Consider the following 13,863-nt stretch of genomic DNA (forward strand, 5'->3'; position numbering starts at 1 on the left):
CGCTGCGTAAAGCCGGCCAAATCCATCGGTCATTTCGGGTCTCCTGGGCTCTTTAAAACCAGCATGCTGCTATTGGCTTAGATCTGTGGGACCTGATGAATGTCACGACACAGTCTAGCATGGAACAATTTGATCCATCATTTTGTACAATCACGTGTGCCTCAAGACAAGGGCTGATTATGATGTGGATCATTTGGTGGCATGAATCCTAATGCCAGGCCCCTGAAAGTTGTAGTCTAAATGGAAGTTGTTTTTAAAACTTGTGAAATGATTTCCATAATTCAATTTGCAAAAGTATATTTTTTGTTAAAAAAATAAAAATGGAAACCACGCAAATGAGTAAATATTTCATCAACCTGGAGATTTTTCAGTCATAGCATCAGTTGCAGCAGGTAAATCTATAGCACCATATGATACAGTGCAACATGTACACAAAGAAGATTTATTTTTTGTGAACACTTTCTCTGAAGTCACTGGCGGCATTACTCTGGGGTCGGGGCTGGAAAGTTTTGGGAACTCCTGCAGTAGACAAATTAACAAATCTAAAAACTGCTTATTAAAAAGCTCAGGAGTAAATGTCAAGTACATGTGAATATGATACACACATTGCCTAGACCAGGTGTCAATGATATGTGACCTGTTTTGAGGCATGTAAACTGTGGGGGTAGCGAGCCGTCAGCCAGGTTGTATCAAGCTGAGGTAGCAAATACAAGTTAAAGTCAAGCCAACAATGCTGATGGAGGAAGGTACAGCAGCAACAGCTCCATTTGTGACAGTATGACCTCAACCTCAAGCTAAATGCTGTTTAATGCTGCGTGATTGTTAAACAGCGGGACTTGATTAACACACACTTAACTACAACCTGCCTGTCCTGAAGAAATACAGCAATGCCCTGCAAATTTTTATAGCCTTGATGCATTAGTTTTTTTATTGATAACTTAAAGACAGACACACACATACACACACACACACACACACACACACACACACACACTTGAAAACGAGATGATGCCGCACAAAGGTTTATCCTAATAAAAAAACTTTACCACCACACACATACATGTTTCCATAAATATCCTTACTAGGGCTTTGCAATGACTTCCATTTTTTGTGGACAGCCTAATCCTTAACTTTAACAAATGGAGTAAAGTAGAATAGAAAAATAACAAGAGGCAGTAACTTCAAGTCTGTTATTGTTTCTCATCGTGTCCCTTCTGGAATAAAAAAAAAGAATTGACCTGATAAAAAACACTAAATTAAACTTGTCGATACAGTTTGTGCATTTACTCCATCAAGAGGGGGGGGGGGCAAATCAAGAAAGGATAAGCACATAAGGCTTGTGAGAACAATGAATACATAGGGATGAGGTAAACCATATTCAATAAGACTGAAAGCAAACCATTATTCATCTGTATTGTCTCATATCCATATTCACATTTAACCATGTATCGACAAAGAGTCCAAAAGAAAAAAAAACTGTGTCATATCTTATAATTAAAGCAAACCAAGGATTTAGCAGCTTTATCTGTTTGAAGTCACCTTAACCTCAAAATGTTGCATGGTGTCTAGTAGGCTTGTTCCTAGATTCCGAAGGATTAAACATAACGTTGGATTTTGTTCCTCCACAGGAAGGAGCTGTGGTGGCCCTCTTTAAGATCTGCAGGCAGGACCGCTTCAAAGACCTCTATGCTCACGCTCTGAGAACTGTGGCCTCCATCTGCTGTGTGGAGGAGGGCATCAACCAGCTCGACAAGGTAGGTTAGGAAAGACCTTGACCTGGGTGGGCCAAATTTTAAAGTCAGCCTAATACATTAAAGTACTGTGTTTATAACGGCTGATTACGTAATTCATTTTATAGAATAAGATATTTACCAGGGACAATGCCAGCAGATCACTGATAAATGAGCCACAGTTGGCCTTAAAGGCAAGTTTTCATCTGAAGTTCATGGCCATATGTGACAAATCAGTTGAAATAGAGAGGGAATACAGGCAGTGGGAGTAAAGGGAGTACATGAGCACTAATCCAAGTATTCTTTTAATAGAACAAATGGGCATTTGGGTGTATGTATACAGAGAGAGGGGGTATAGAGAGAAAGAGAGAGATGACATTAATCAAAAGTAAGTACAGTACTTCCAGTAAAATACCTTGGCTACCTCCAGTCCAGACTGATTATATTTACACTAATCAGCTGAAAGTTGTAGCTCAGACAGGCAGTTGTTCCTCTTCCCAGCAGCACAGTATACTCTGTCTCGCACATATTCAGGCCCGCTCCCACTCACGCTATGATACTGGAGGCGCGGTTTGTTTTCACAGTCGAATGTGTGCCAATGATGGAAGCAGCAGCCAGAGGAGGAGAAATAAAGTGTGTGACCATGGAATCAACAGCTGAATGAAAGAATTAATAGGAAAAGAAAAATACATTTAGTTTCCTTACTAGAAAATGAGATAATATTTTCCATGTGATAGGATTTTCTTTAAAAAATATTTAAAATTGAGGTTTTAATTTACAGTATTTTATTAAAATGTTTTTCTGCAATGAGGATTTTAGTCAACTTATAGGCAAAACATTTAACAGAATTGTTCTTATTACTCTTCACGTACGTGGTTTATATATGAGTTTATTTGATTGACTTATCTGCTGTTATTTTTTCATTGAAAACATATTGGCTCTTTTAGAGTTTTGTTAAGCTATACTGACACAATCAAGTAGTGTGTAAAATAAAAACTCTGTAATTCAACTTAAGTATTTCACTGATGAAATGAACATTGTGCTTTAACTTTGAAGACAACTTGCTATAGAGGAAGTGTTGTTATGAATGTTGTTGTCATTAGATACATGTTCCATATACAGACGTCTGGGGAATTAGCAGGTAGATGACATGTGCCAGTGCAGCGGATGGTAGCATTTAACTAAAGTAAGAACACATTTCCTAAAACCCTCTTTGATTAGTGCAGGAGGACACATCCTCTGTGGTCATTTCATCTTTACTAATACACACACATGCTGCAGGTGATCTTACCAGTTACTTCTGGTTATAAAATGCAGTGTAGAAACTTCTTGCCAAACTTGGGCCTTTTTTGTTTGTGTCTTCTCATAATGAATAATTGATCATGTAACTCCTTTACATTATTTTTTAGGCAAACATTGACTCACACAGGCTGTATGGGTTTATTACTTTACTTCTGTTTTTGAGAAGCTTCCTGCAGTAGCTGAGTTTTCAAGTTGTCTGTTTATTTGAATGAATGAGTTCACTAAGTCCAGTCACCTCAGGGTTGGTGAACCACCATTAAACTGTTGTATAATTTTAGGATAGGAGACAGTGAGAAAATACACGTCACAGTGTGTAAGGTCAAGCATGCTGACAAAATTATACAGTACACACCGATGAGTCATGATTTACAGTGAGGACCTCCTGACCGCTGAGCTGACCGTTTAGACCTGAATGACTCCTCACTGTGTTTGTGTATGTGGAGGGAGGAGAAAAAAAGGGGTGAGGCAGTGCGAGAGAGAACTAATGATACAGCCTTCTTTGTTTGTCCTTGTCTGTTCCCTTTTGAGAATTCAACCAAAATAAATAACAGACGCACCTGTGTCAAGCAAGCGTTTACAGAGAAACAAATATAACCTGATTCCGGCGAATAATGATGCCACAGCGGTGTCTGTGTTCGCATATAGAGCAGCTGGGACAGCATGAATCATCCGAGTGTGAAAAGTTTTTAAACAGGAACCAAAGTCCGCCCCAGATTAGCAGCCCTGTCCCCCGGGGGAGAGGCTGTCAGGCAAGTCTGCGCTACCAAGCGCTCACCGGCGACCGCTCAGGCTTGAGAAACACAACTGTCACTGTTGAAGAGGCCGGTGTGCACCAGTACTGCTCATTGGTGAAGATACAGCAAACTACTTAATTTTATTCCCTGCAGGAACATTATGTTATCTGAACATGGTGAATAGGGAAAGTATTGATTATGAGCCACATGCACAAAGAAAAAGAACCCCCACATCCAGTGTGGAGGATTGATGTTGTATCAGTTACACTGTTAAACATCATCTTCAGCCCACATACACTGTATATATCAATATAAAACTGATTGCAACACACACCATCTGGATGGGTGATAAATGTTTAAAGTTCTAAAAGGTCTGACAGTTATGAAGGGAGCAGCAAATGCACAATTGTAGTGACAGTGTTATTGACAGTAATAGTAGTGTATGTGGGAAAGACATTTTGTATACCTGAGGAATCTACTTCAATAATAATCCAGGATGTGGTCGCAGACGTGATCCTGTTTCTGTAATGATAAAGCACAAGGACTCTGAAGAAGAAGACGTCAAAAAGTAAAAGCCTTTTCTGAAAAATGTTGAAGCTTCATGCGTAAATCTGCGATGATGGCTTGTATAATTAAAGCTGTACCTCTCATTCACTCCTATCATTACAAGGCGCTCTCATTTAGGAGTAAAAGGATTTATAGGATTAAAAAGCTAAACACGTTTTTTGTTATTTGACCAGAATTGCCAACTCTCTGCCAAGTATTCATCCATCCATCCATTACACAGCTTATCCATCTGAGGGTTGTGTGTGTGTGTGTGGGGGGGGCGGGGAGGCTCACCACACATCCATGCAGCACCTTGCCAAAGTTACAGATTTTTATTTCGTGTCTATATTTAACATCCTGCACTTTGGTTCTTGACTCTCAAAAGTGCCGAAAAGTTATTTCTGACAAAAAACTGAATGAGATACATCCGTATGCGGTAAATGAGGAGGTATAGGGAACAATCTATTTTTGAGAAAAGGGGAGGGGGTACAGAGGGGGGGATAGATGAATTGGGAGGGGGTGGAGAATGGATTGTTCAACGTTGGTGGGTCGTGCTGGCATAGTGCCAAGGATGTCCACACAGACTAAAACAGGGAGTTACCCTGTGAAGCTTTGTGCCCATCAGCAGGCATCGGCCCTGAAATGTTGAGCTTCAGATGCTCCCATCAGGGGGAAGGTTTATTCTGCTCAAAGGAAGCATCAACAGATTAATCTTTGTTCCTTCTGCTATTTAAAAAAAAAAAGATAGCTTTGACTTCAGTTCCCATTCTAAACATGTCTGTTCTCTTGGCCTATGGTGATGCTCCAGAGCTACTTCAGAATTATTCCTTGTCTTTATTTTATTTTCATAAACAGTCAATGGTGCAGAGTGAAGTTACAAAACTTTGTGTTTCTCCCAACTGGTTTATCTGCAAGGATGATTTTATCCTCAAAGACTCATAAAATTAAACTGAATTTGATTTATTACTATTCACGTGTGTGGCTCATATATAAGTTTGAGTGATTGCATATTCACGTCGGCTATTTCAGAGGTCTGCCAATTTAAAGCACTAGAGCAGTGAAACACATTGTGGTTTCATTTTGTAGACAAATTGCTAAAAAGGAACCATTTTGGAATTAGTAGGTAGATGCTTATCACGACTGCCTATATGATGACTATTGACTGAAAAGCAAATTGCCTCTCGTGGACATTTAAGTTTTACACTCTACTCTAAGACTGTTAGGTGTGGCAGCTGAGAGCTGATGTTTGTCTCTAAACTTTAATGTCTCAGCTGAGCATTACTAAATGATATCAATAATGACAATAAGAGGATAAGTGGTTGTTATAAAAAAGATTCTCATGCATCAGGTGATGTATTTCATTCCCTGGAGATCACGATCCTGCAGTTTATGATAGTTTATGAATTTTTATTGTTGGAGCATTTCCAAAGTATGTGCTGATTTTCACACTAATGCATAAATGCAAGACTTGCTCATGGTGCAGGGTCACAAACAGCAGCAGCGGTAAAGATTGTATGAACTGTGCAACACTGTCCCCAAGTGGATAAATATCTGTTCTACAGCTCCATCATTTTCTGAAGCGTTGACACTTGAACACCAAATTCTAAACATGATCACAATGATCAAACACAAATACAATGCCTTGATGCTGGCTAGAAGACTTTCTAGCAGCACGTAAATGGAAAGGTGTAAGTGCAAGTATGAGCAGCACCTTCTCTATACCATATCACTCACACAGCCATCAGGGAACACCTTACTACGGACATGCAGAAGAGACTGGGATCAAACCGTCGGTTAGTGGATGACCCACTCTTCCCTCCGAGCCAAATATGCCCACGTTCACACAGTTCCAAAGGAAACACAACACTGACTCTAGTCTGGTGGGTATCAGTCTGCAATCATGGTAACATATTACTAAGTCCAACCACCCTCACAACTTGTGGCTTTCATTTAATTTTCCACAATATAGAAATGATCAACTGTAGAGACATCAGACGTAAATGGAGGCTCAGCAGTTCAGACAGGCACTGATGTCATGTATAGTCACATATTCCATACACCCTCCTTTCATGTCCACTCCAAGTCCATGAGCTGTCTCTCATTATAGTTTATTTGTGCATATTTAGTCTGTTTACAACAGTGCTAACTGCGTAACTTCTTTCCCCTCCCGAGTTTTCTCTTGTCTTGGCATTTATATGCGATATGTTTAACATGTGTTCATAAGGAGCAGGACCAGGGGCATTTACTTGCCGCCTTCTGAAATGTGATTTGCCCCTGAAGTGCCCCTTTCCTTATTTTCTAATAATCTGTGAAATTCCCCATGTGCTTGATCGAGGCTTTGCTCAAAGCTATAGAGCTAACTGTAAACAAGGAATGACTTACTGTAAATCTGCACCTCACTGAATCAAGAACTGTATATGGATGTTGGTCATATAATTGGCCCCTCTGTGTAATTGTGGCCCCTTTTTTGGTCCCTGATTCAGAAAAATCCTATATCCACCACTGTGTTCATGCTCAGTAAATGTTTTGCAGCAGCTTCTCTGAGGTGAGGAACTTAAAGGGGCAATGTGTAGAATTTAGTGATAGAGGTGAATTCGCATGTTGCAGCTGAATCCCCCTCACCTCATTCTCCCCTTCCAAACATGAGAGAGAACCTGTGGTAGACATCAGTTGCCATAAAAACTCAAAAGGTACTAGTTTGTCCAGTCTGGGCTATTGAAAAAAAACATTGCGGCCTCCGTAGAGAGGACCCCCTCCCAATTTAAATATAAAGTATTTATATATAGGGTTCATTCTAGGGTAAGGAAAAAAACAATTCATACAATTTAGATGAAAACATCACAAGGATTCATTTATATTCAATTTCTGCCAATAGGTCCCTTTCACCTAAATCTTACACAATGAACCTTTAATTGTCCTGACTAAAAATATCAGAAATGAATCGTTTTGTGCTTTTTGCTTTTTAGTAAATATGTAAATATGAAGTGCAACTCTTTACTTTACTTTACACATAGATCACACACACCAAGTTTGATACCATGTATTGTTCAACATATCTCAAAAGAATAATCATACACAACAATTCCAGCAAGTGTTAAAGTTTCACAAGTTGACAGTTTAAACATAATGGATCATGGTAAAATATGATGTGGTGCCTAACGTATATTTATCTAATTTGCAGGTGGATGGGATCCTGTGCCTGGCGGACATCTTGACCGATGACAGCAGCGTGGAAGCAGCCCGGGCCGAGGCGGCAGCAGTTGTGGCTCAGATCACCTCGCCTCACCACACGTCCACGCAGCACCTCGCCAGCTTCCTGGAGAGCATGCACGACATCGTCACCTCGCTCATCAGTGAGTGGACCTAGCACTGATGATGTCACAGCTGAATCATTGACTTTGACAAAAAAGAACCATCATTGAGATTTAATTGCAGAGGATGTTTCAAATATTATGTCCACGTGATTCACTGTCAATGACAGCTCCCCAAAAAGTTAAAGCATCTTAATCACCCCCTGGTGGCTGGCTGTAGTATAGGTCGTAAACTCTGCCTCTTCCATGTTAGTGGATTGGACATGTAAAATGTTTTTTTTTTCTAAAAGTAAGTTAGGTTTAATAAGTTATTTGATGCTATAAAAATGGGATGGAACATCATAATTGACAGCTGAGACTGACCTGTGACTGGTCGTATCAGCAGGAACTCACTACAAAAGCTCCATTCCCTGATCAGTACTGAGTAGACTCGATGGACGGACGCATTCTGCAGGATATTGTGGCTTTATTTCTGGACAGTGGGAGGAAGTGGAGACATGTCATCCATCTTTATATACAGCCAATGATCCAACCCACTCATATCAATGAGAGCAGAGTAAATAGAATAGAACATCAGGGGGTGACATTCTTAAAACTCAAAACGCAGTACATAAAGACAGGAGTTACTACAATAAGTAGCAGAAAATAGAACAAAATAGTTATACTTTAAGAACTTAATGTTCCTGCTCTTACACAAAAGAGTGTTATCTCTTGTCTAGCCATGAGTGAGCAGCCTCAATCTAATGTAAAGACTATTGTACTCAGGCAGTACACTCAAGGCAGAGGCTTTTGTTTCAAGTTTTCCCTTGCATTACATTTGTTACTGTTTTATGTTTGAACCACTCCACTCAGTGACTGTTTATTCCCTCCTATTGTTGTGTAGAGTTGTGTGAGAGCGCCTCCTGTGGTGAGGTGTTCCTCCTTGCGTCTGCAGCCTTGGCCAACATCACCTTCTTTGACAGCATGGCCTGTGAGATTCTCCTGCAGCTCAACGCTGTCCACATCCTGCTGCAGGCCTGCAAAGACCGACAGAGAGTCGACACACCCTACTCCAAAGACCAGGTGAAAATGTGCATTTAGCTTTTATTTCTGTATTGCTTATAGGGATGGCGAGTGTGAAAGATCTCAAGTTAGTGGTTGACTTAAGGAAGTCTGCAGTAGGTCCTGATTTTATTTAAATTTAAAAATTAACTGTTGTCAGACAAAACATCATGCATTTTCTAAGGCATCTGTATGTGTATATGTCATCATGTTGTTTTGTATTCGCTGTTGTTTAAATCTCAGGTGGTGACCATATTGGCGAACCTCTCAGTCTTAGAGCAGTGTGCTGCTGAAGTCCTGCAGGAGCAAGGTAAATAGTTTTACAGCTTCAATTTGTAGTTCAATGTTACAAGACATTGTTGTTTATTTCCTCAAAATTGATTAAATACATGATAAACACCTGAACTACTTTAAAATCTATTGAGTGAGGAACAAGTGAAAAACGTTAGTGTAAATCTTCTTCAATCCTCAAGATGGCAGCACCAAGCAACATCTGTGAAGTAGCCTGGCAGTGTTAAAATACATAACATAGATCGTTACGTATTTTCTTTCTTCAAATTACCATTTATATTTTCTGCTTTTATATGTACTTCATACACGTAGATTGATATATATATGTTTTCAGTGTGAGTCTGGGTCATTGACTTATAGTCTGATTGTGCCTGTATCATTACTATTCTTCTTCGTCTTGTCAGTCAGTTAGTATATAAAAATAAAGTATATGTGTCAACAGACCAAATTACTTTTTTCATTGTTATACTGTTTTTTTTAATATATACTGCATCATTTATTTTATTGTCAGCTTGTTATTATCTTTGGACCAGCAATTGAAAATACAATTTTCTTGAAGCATTGAGCTATCCGAGCAAATTTACTTTCACCAAGGCCCACAATACCCTTATAAATCCACATTTAAATGCACTAGATCCAGTTTTTTATTTGGATCTACAATCAATTTCACACACTCATAAATATCAGTCCTGCAAACATGCCTTTTTTTCATCAATATCCGTGAATGATTGTCTAAAACTTCAATAAAAGTTCTTCCCTTACCCATACCACATCCTTCCAACAAGTTTCATGGTAATCCGCTCCAGATGAAGGGTAAAGAAAACAACAATTAGTACAATTTAAATGATCACACACTAGTACAATCATCATTATGATTATTTATATTCATTTTCTGCCAATTGATCCCTTTCACCCAAACCTACACACTGGACCTTTAATGGCAAGATTCAAGCTGATGTGTTTGTTGTGTTAGGTTCCTATGGTTCTGACTGTGTGACAATGTTTTGTCTTATTTGTATCTAACTTATTTCCTATCTGTTTGCTGCCTTCATTTGTAACGTTCTTAAATGTGTTTCTGAGGTATCATGTTCCAATCTGACAGTTTGTTGTACCTCTGTATAACCTTCCTGATATCCTTGCCTCTATGGTTTCTTGCTTGGCTTATCTGTATTGTACATTATTGTGTTTTAGGAACAGAGCGATTGCTGCTGCTACTGGGAGAGAAACCATCCTCCTCCAGTCCATCAGAGGGCGCCGCCTGCGAGCGTGTCCAGCAGAAAGCTGCTGTCACTCTGGCCCGTCTTAGCAGAGACCCTGATGTGGCCCAAACAGCCATCCAGCTGAAAGGTACTGCAGCTTTTCAGTTTTATATAACACAGGCACACTAAGTACAAAATAAACAGCAACACAGGACGGAGGATTAGCACAACATATGATTGGATCCTGAGGGCCAAACAATTAAATTCTAACAAATATTTTCATCTGTCTTTGTCACTGTTTATTACATTTTTGTTTGTATGTATTAAATTACTTTAATTGAATTGAATCTATTAAGTTATGGACTGGGGTCCATAAAGAGTTTTGCTTGATGAGAGGAAATAAAAAGGTAATAAAATATAAGGATAATTAAATATAAATAGTTCATTTTAATTGAGGAGCAAAATATTTATTTGAATGCAAGAAAATCTGACTAAAGACAAGGCAAAATGATCAATGGGTATAATTACGATAAAGGTGGATATTGACTGGAGCCTGGAGAGGTGTTCTGTTTGTAAGAAGTGAGGCTAAATATAAAAAATTACCAAGTGGACATGATTCTCTGATTCTAATGGTAAATCTCCTCCTGAAGAAGAACTATTTACTAACTTATTAATATTAATCTCATGAATATGATTAATATTTATTTACCTGACTTTAAGGATAAGAATAAGGTCAGAGAGGTATGTATCTGACCACCGACATACTTTGCATACGTTGCATACTGTATGTAATGTATGTACTGTATGTCCATTCCCCTGCATACCTTATCATCTCATGGGAAGCAGCTCTTTATAAATACTTGATGAAACCTCATAATCTGATCCGTGGAGATTCACATACTTTACAAACCGTAACGAGTCACACATGAAAGGAGTAACTTTTTTTTTTAATTAAGAAAATAACGATAAAGCAAATAATAATGCAGAACTTGAATGTACCTGAAAACTTACACAATTACAAACAGTACTCTTACAGTAAATATCTCCTAGAACTGCTTCTAAAACATCCATTTCACATTAATATCTCAGAATGGGACAAGCTTGTAACTGAATATTTTTCTCTCTTCTCTTAGCGGTTCCGCTTCTCATTGAGCTGTGTCGTTCCCCTACTGAGAGAAATAACAGCGACTCAGTACTGGTTGCCTGCCTGGTGGGTGTACAGTGTGTGTCCATATGCTTGTGTGTGTGCACACCCTCAGATATGTAGAAATAACTCCATGTCCAGAATACAAATGTGTAATTTAAACATTCAAACTGTCTATTTCAGTCGTACCCCTGAAACAACGTGAATTTTCAACTGTGCTGCGCTGCCATATTACAACTTCAATAGAACAAACTGAGGGCATTATACCACAGGACTGCATGTGTAACCTCAGTGCAGCAAATGACTGTCCAATTTAATTACCTCCACAGGGTAACATTAGAAAAGTGAAGATACACATCACATGTTGAGAAAGCTGACTGATTCACATCATCTCAAATGTTGTATGTTTAAATATGTACATATCATGAATAATATCCCTGCTCGTACTCTATAATTCTCTCAATCTGATCATGATTATTAAAACCAGATCTTAAGCCCGTTGAGGGGATTTGAAGCGTATAATGGTCGGGAGCTTAATTGGGCTGCCTCGCTGCGCTGAGCAATGTCCTCGTCTTCACTGTAACCACACTTGTCAGTCTATTCAAATTAATGTGATTCTATTTTATCCTTCTAGCCAAGGGTTAAGTAGTACATTTGTAGGTGTTGAATTTTCATCTTCAAAGGACACGGAGCTGTCACAGATCGTTTGTAATCTTAAATGTAAATGTTGGGGGCTCTCCTGACTGAATGGGCTGGAGATGTCACACACTACTCATCTGCTTTTGAAAAAAACAACGCTGCATTACAGAGCTTCTGGTCAAATAGGTCTGAACTCATTGTTACAGTTTCATCAGGTAGAACAGTTTTTCCAGTTGGTTCTTTGCTGCTAAAATAAAGGATATTTTTAGATTTTACAAATATAAATTTTACCGCCTGGGTTGTAAAAATGTGTGATTGCATATTTATTTATATGAGTTAATTTTTGCACACAGCAATCCTGTGAAACGCATACTGTGTATGTCTGTGTGTTTTGTGTCTTTACGCACTAGAGCTGACATGTGTGTGTGTCTCCAGGCTGCCTTGAGGAGACTGGCAGCAGGGTGTCCAGACAGCATCGAGGCAGCAGACCACCAGCAGCTCATCAAACCGCGGCTGGTCGACTCCTTCCTGCTGTGTTCTAACATGGAGGAGAGCTTTGTATGACGGCCTGCGCACTAAACACTGAGAGCGGAGCGCTGAGCTCGTGTACCAGATCGTGTACATGTAATGTTTCATGACACAGAGACGACTAAAGAGCATGTTCACTCCGAGACATTCTGAGTGAGAATTCGTTTTTTCCCAATTTCCTCCTGGACCCTTTGGATGTGGGTGAATGGAGCGAAGCTGCAGCGTGTCAGTTTGAATGGATGCAGATATGGAAATGTACAAACAAGTGCAGCCGAGTGGGACTCAGTAATAACATTTAATGCAAGGAGTGTGTGCAAGTTCATTAGTTATATTTTTGTGAGTGGTTATTAAGTAATTATTGTGTATGAGTGGGTGCTACTCTTTGAAAAGGGAAAGTATAACCTGTTGTGAATGAGATGCTTTATATGTTACCACTGTGGAATGTTTTTTGTTCTTGTCTGAAGATGTCGTATCTAAAGCATTTCAACTATGTGAGAATACAGAACGATGTTGACACAGTGACATGGATAATACAGTAAAATGCCTCTGTTCATCGTCTGAAACATTTAACATTGATGGTGTTGGTCTGAATTATTTCCTCTCAACTCTTCTTAAGCAGGTTTGTAACAAATATGTTTTCTATCAGCCGCCACTTTATTCAGTTAACTCTTTACAACTAAATTATTACAGTAAGAACTATTATGTGTTTTAGTATGTATGTTATCTGTGTATATTAATTGACAAGGCACTATTAGTATTTAATTTTTTTATCTGAAGCATGATCTATTTGTCCTGGTTTGGAATATATTGTCTCATAAAGAGCATTGTATGGAATGTTGAACTTAATCTCAATTATGACACGTATTTGCTACATGAAGATGAATCTTTTTTTTTTAAGTCTTGGGTTTGAATATAAAGATGCTTTTTATTTAAATAGAATTACCATCATTGTATGCCATACATGGAATAAAGGCAATCATCCATCTGAAGCTCAGTGTGTTTCATCATAGTCAATTACTGCCATATGAAGCCTTTTTAAATGTTCCATGAGAAGATGTGCATTTTACTTTTGGAATTCAAAACTTTGTGGTTAAATTGCTTATTACTGATGATGATGATAATGACTAACTTGCTCACTTTAGTCTCGCAATATTAGAAACCATTTAATAATAAAGGCTGTATGTAGGTAGATTTCAGGCTCAGTGAATACTGCTCAGATGAACATTGGCTGACATATGGAGATTATGTTTCAAAAAAAAAAAAAAAAAATAGTGTGCAGTATGTCTTTAACTCTGCTCTTGCCGCATCGTTCTCAGCAGCATGCAGCTGTTTACAGCATCAAATAGCTCCTAGAAGCTGAAGAGTTAGACATGTCCCTCATCAGAACAGAGGCTAAAG

General features: G+C 38.8%; 1 protein-coding gene across 3 annotated transcripts in view; it reads left to right on the top strand.

Annotated features, from left to right (window-relative positions):
- The window catches only part of LOC109624025 (INSC spindle orientation adaptor protein), a 52,436-nt gene extending 38,982 nt beyond the window's left edge, over positions 1-13,454 (top strand). For all 3 annotated transcript variants that reach the window (XM_069528827.1, XM_069528828.1, XM_069528829.1), the window contains exons 7-13: positions 1,629-1,754; positions 7,494-7,665; positions 8,507-8,685; positions 8,908-8,974; positions 10,147-10,302; positions 11,288-11,364; positions 12,373-13,454. In XM_069528827.1, the coding sequence (XP_069384928.1) occupies positions 1,629-1,754; positions 7,494-7,665; positions 8,507-8,685; positions 8,908-8,974; positions 10,147-10,302; positions 11,288-11,364; positions 12,373-12,501 (906 nt within the window). In that variant the 3' untranslated portion in view covers positions 12,502-13,454. The remainder of the gene's footprint in view (positions 1-1,628; positions 1,755-7,493; positions 7,666-8,506; positions 8,686-8,907; positions 8,975-10,146; positions 10,303-11,287; positions 11,365-12,372) is intronic.
- The last annotated feature ends 409 nt before the right edge of the window (positions 13,455-13,863 follow it).

Source organism: Paralichthys olivaceus, chromosome 7, assembly GCF_024713975.1.
Source record: "Paralichthys olivaceus isolate ysfri-2021 chromosome 7, ASM2471397v2, whole genome shotgun sequence".
Taxonomy (NCBI): Eukaryota; Metazoa; Chordata; class Actinopteri; order Pleuronectiformes; family Paralichthyidae; genus Paralichthys; species Paralichthys olivaceus.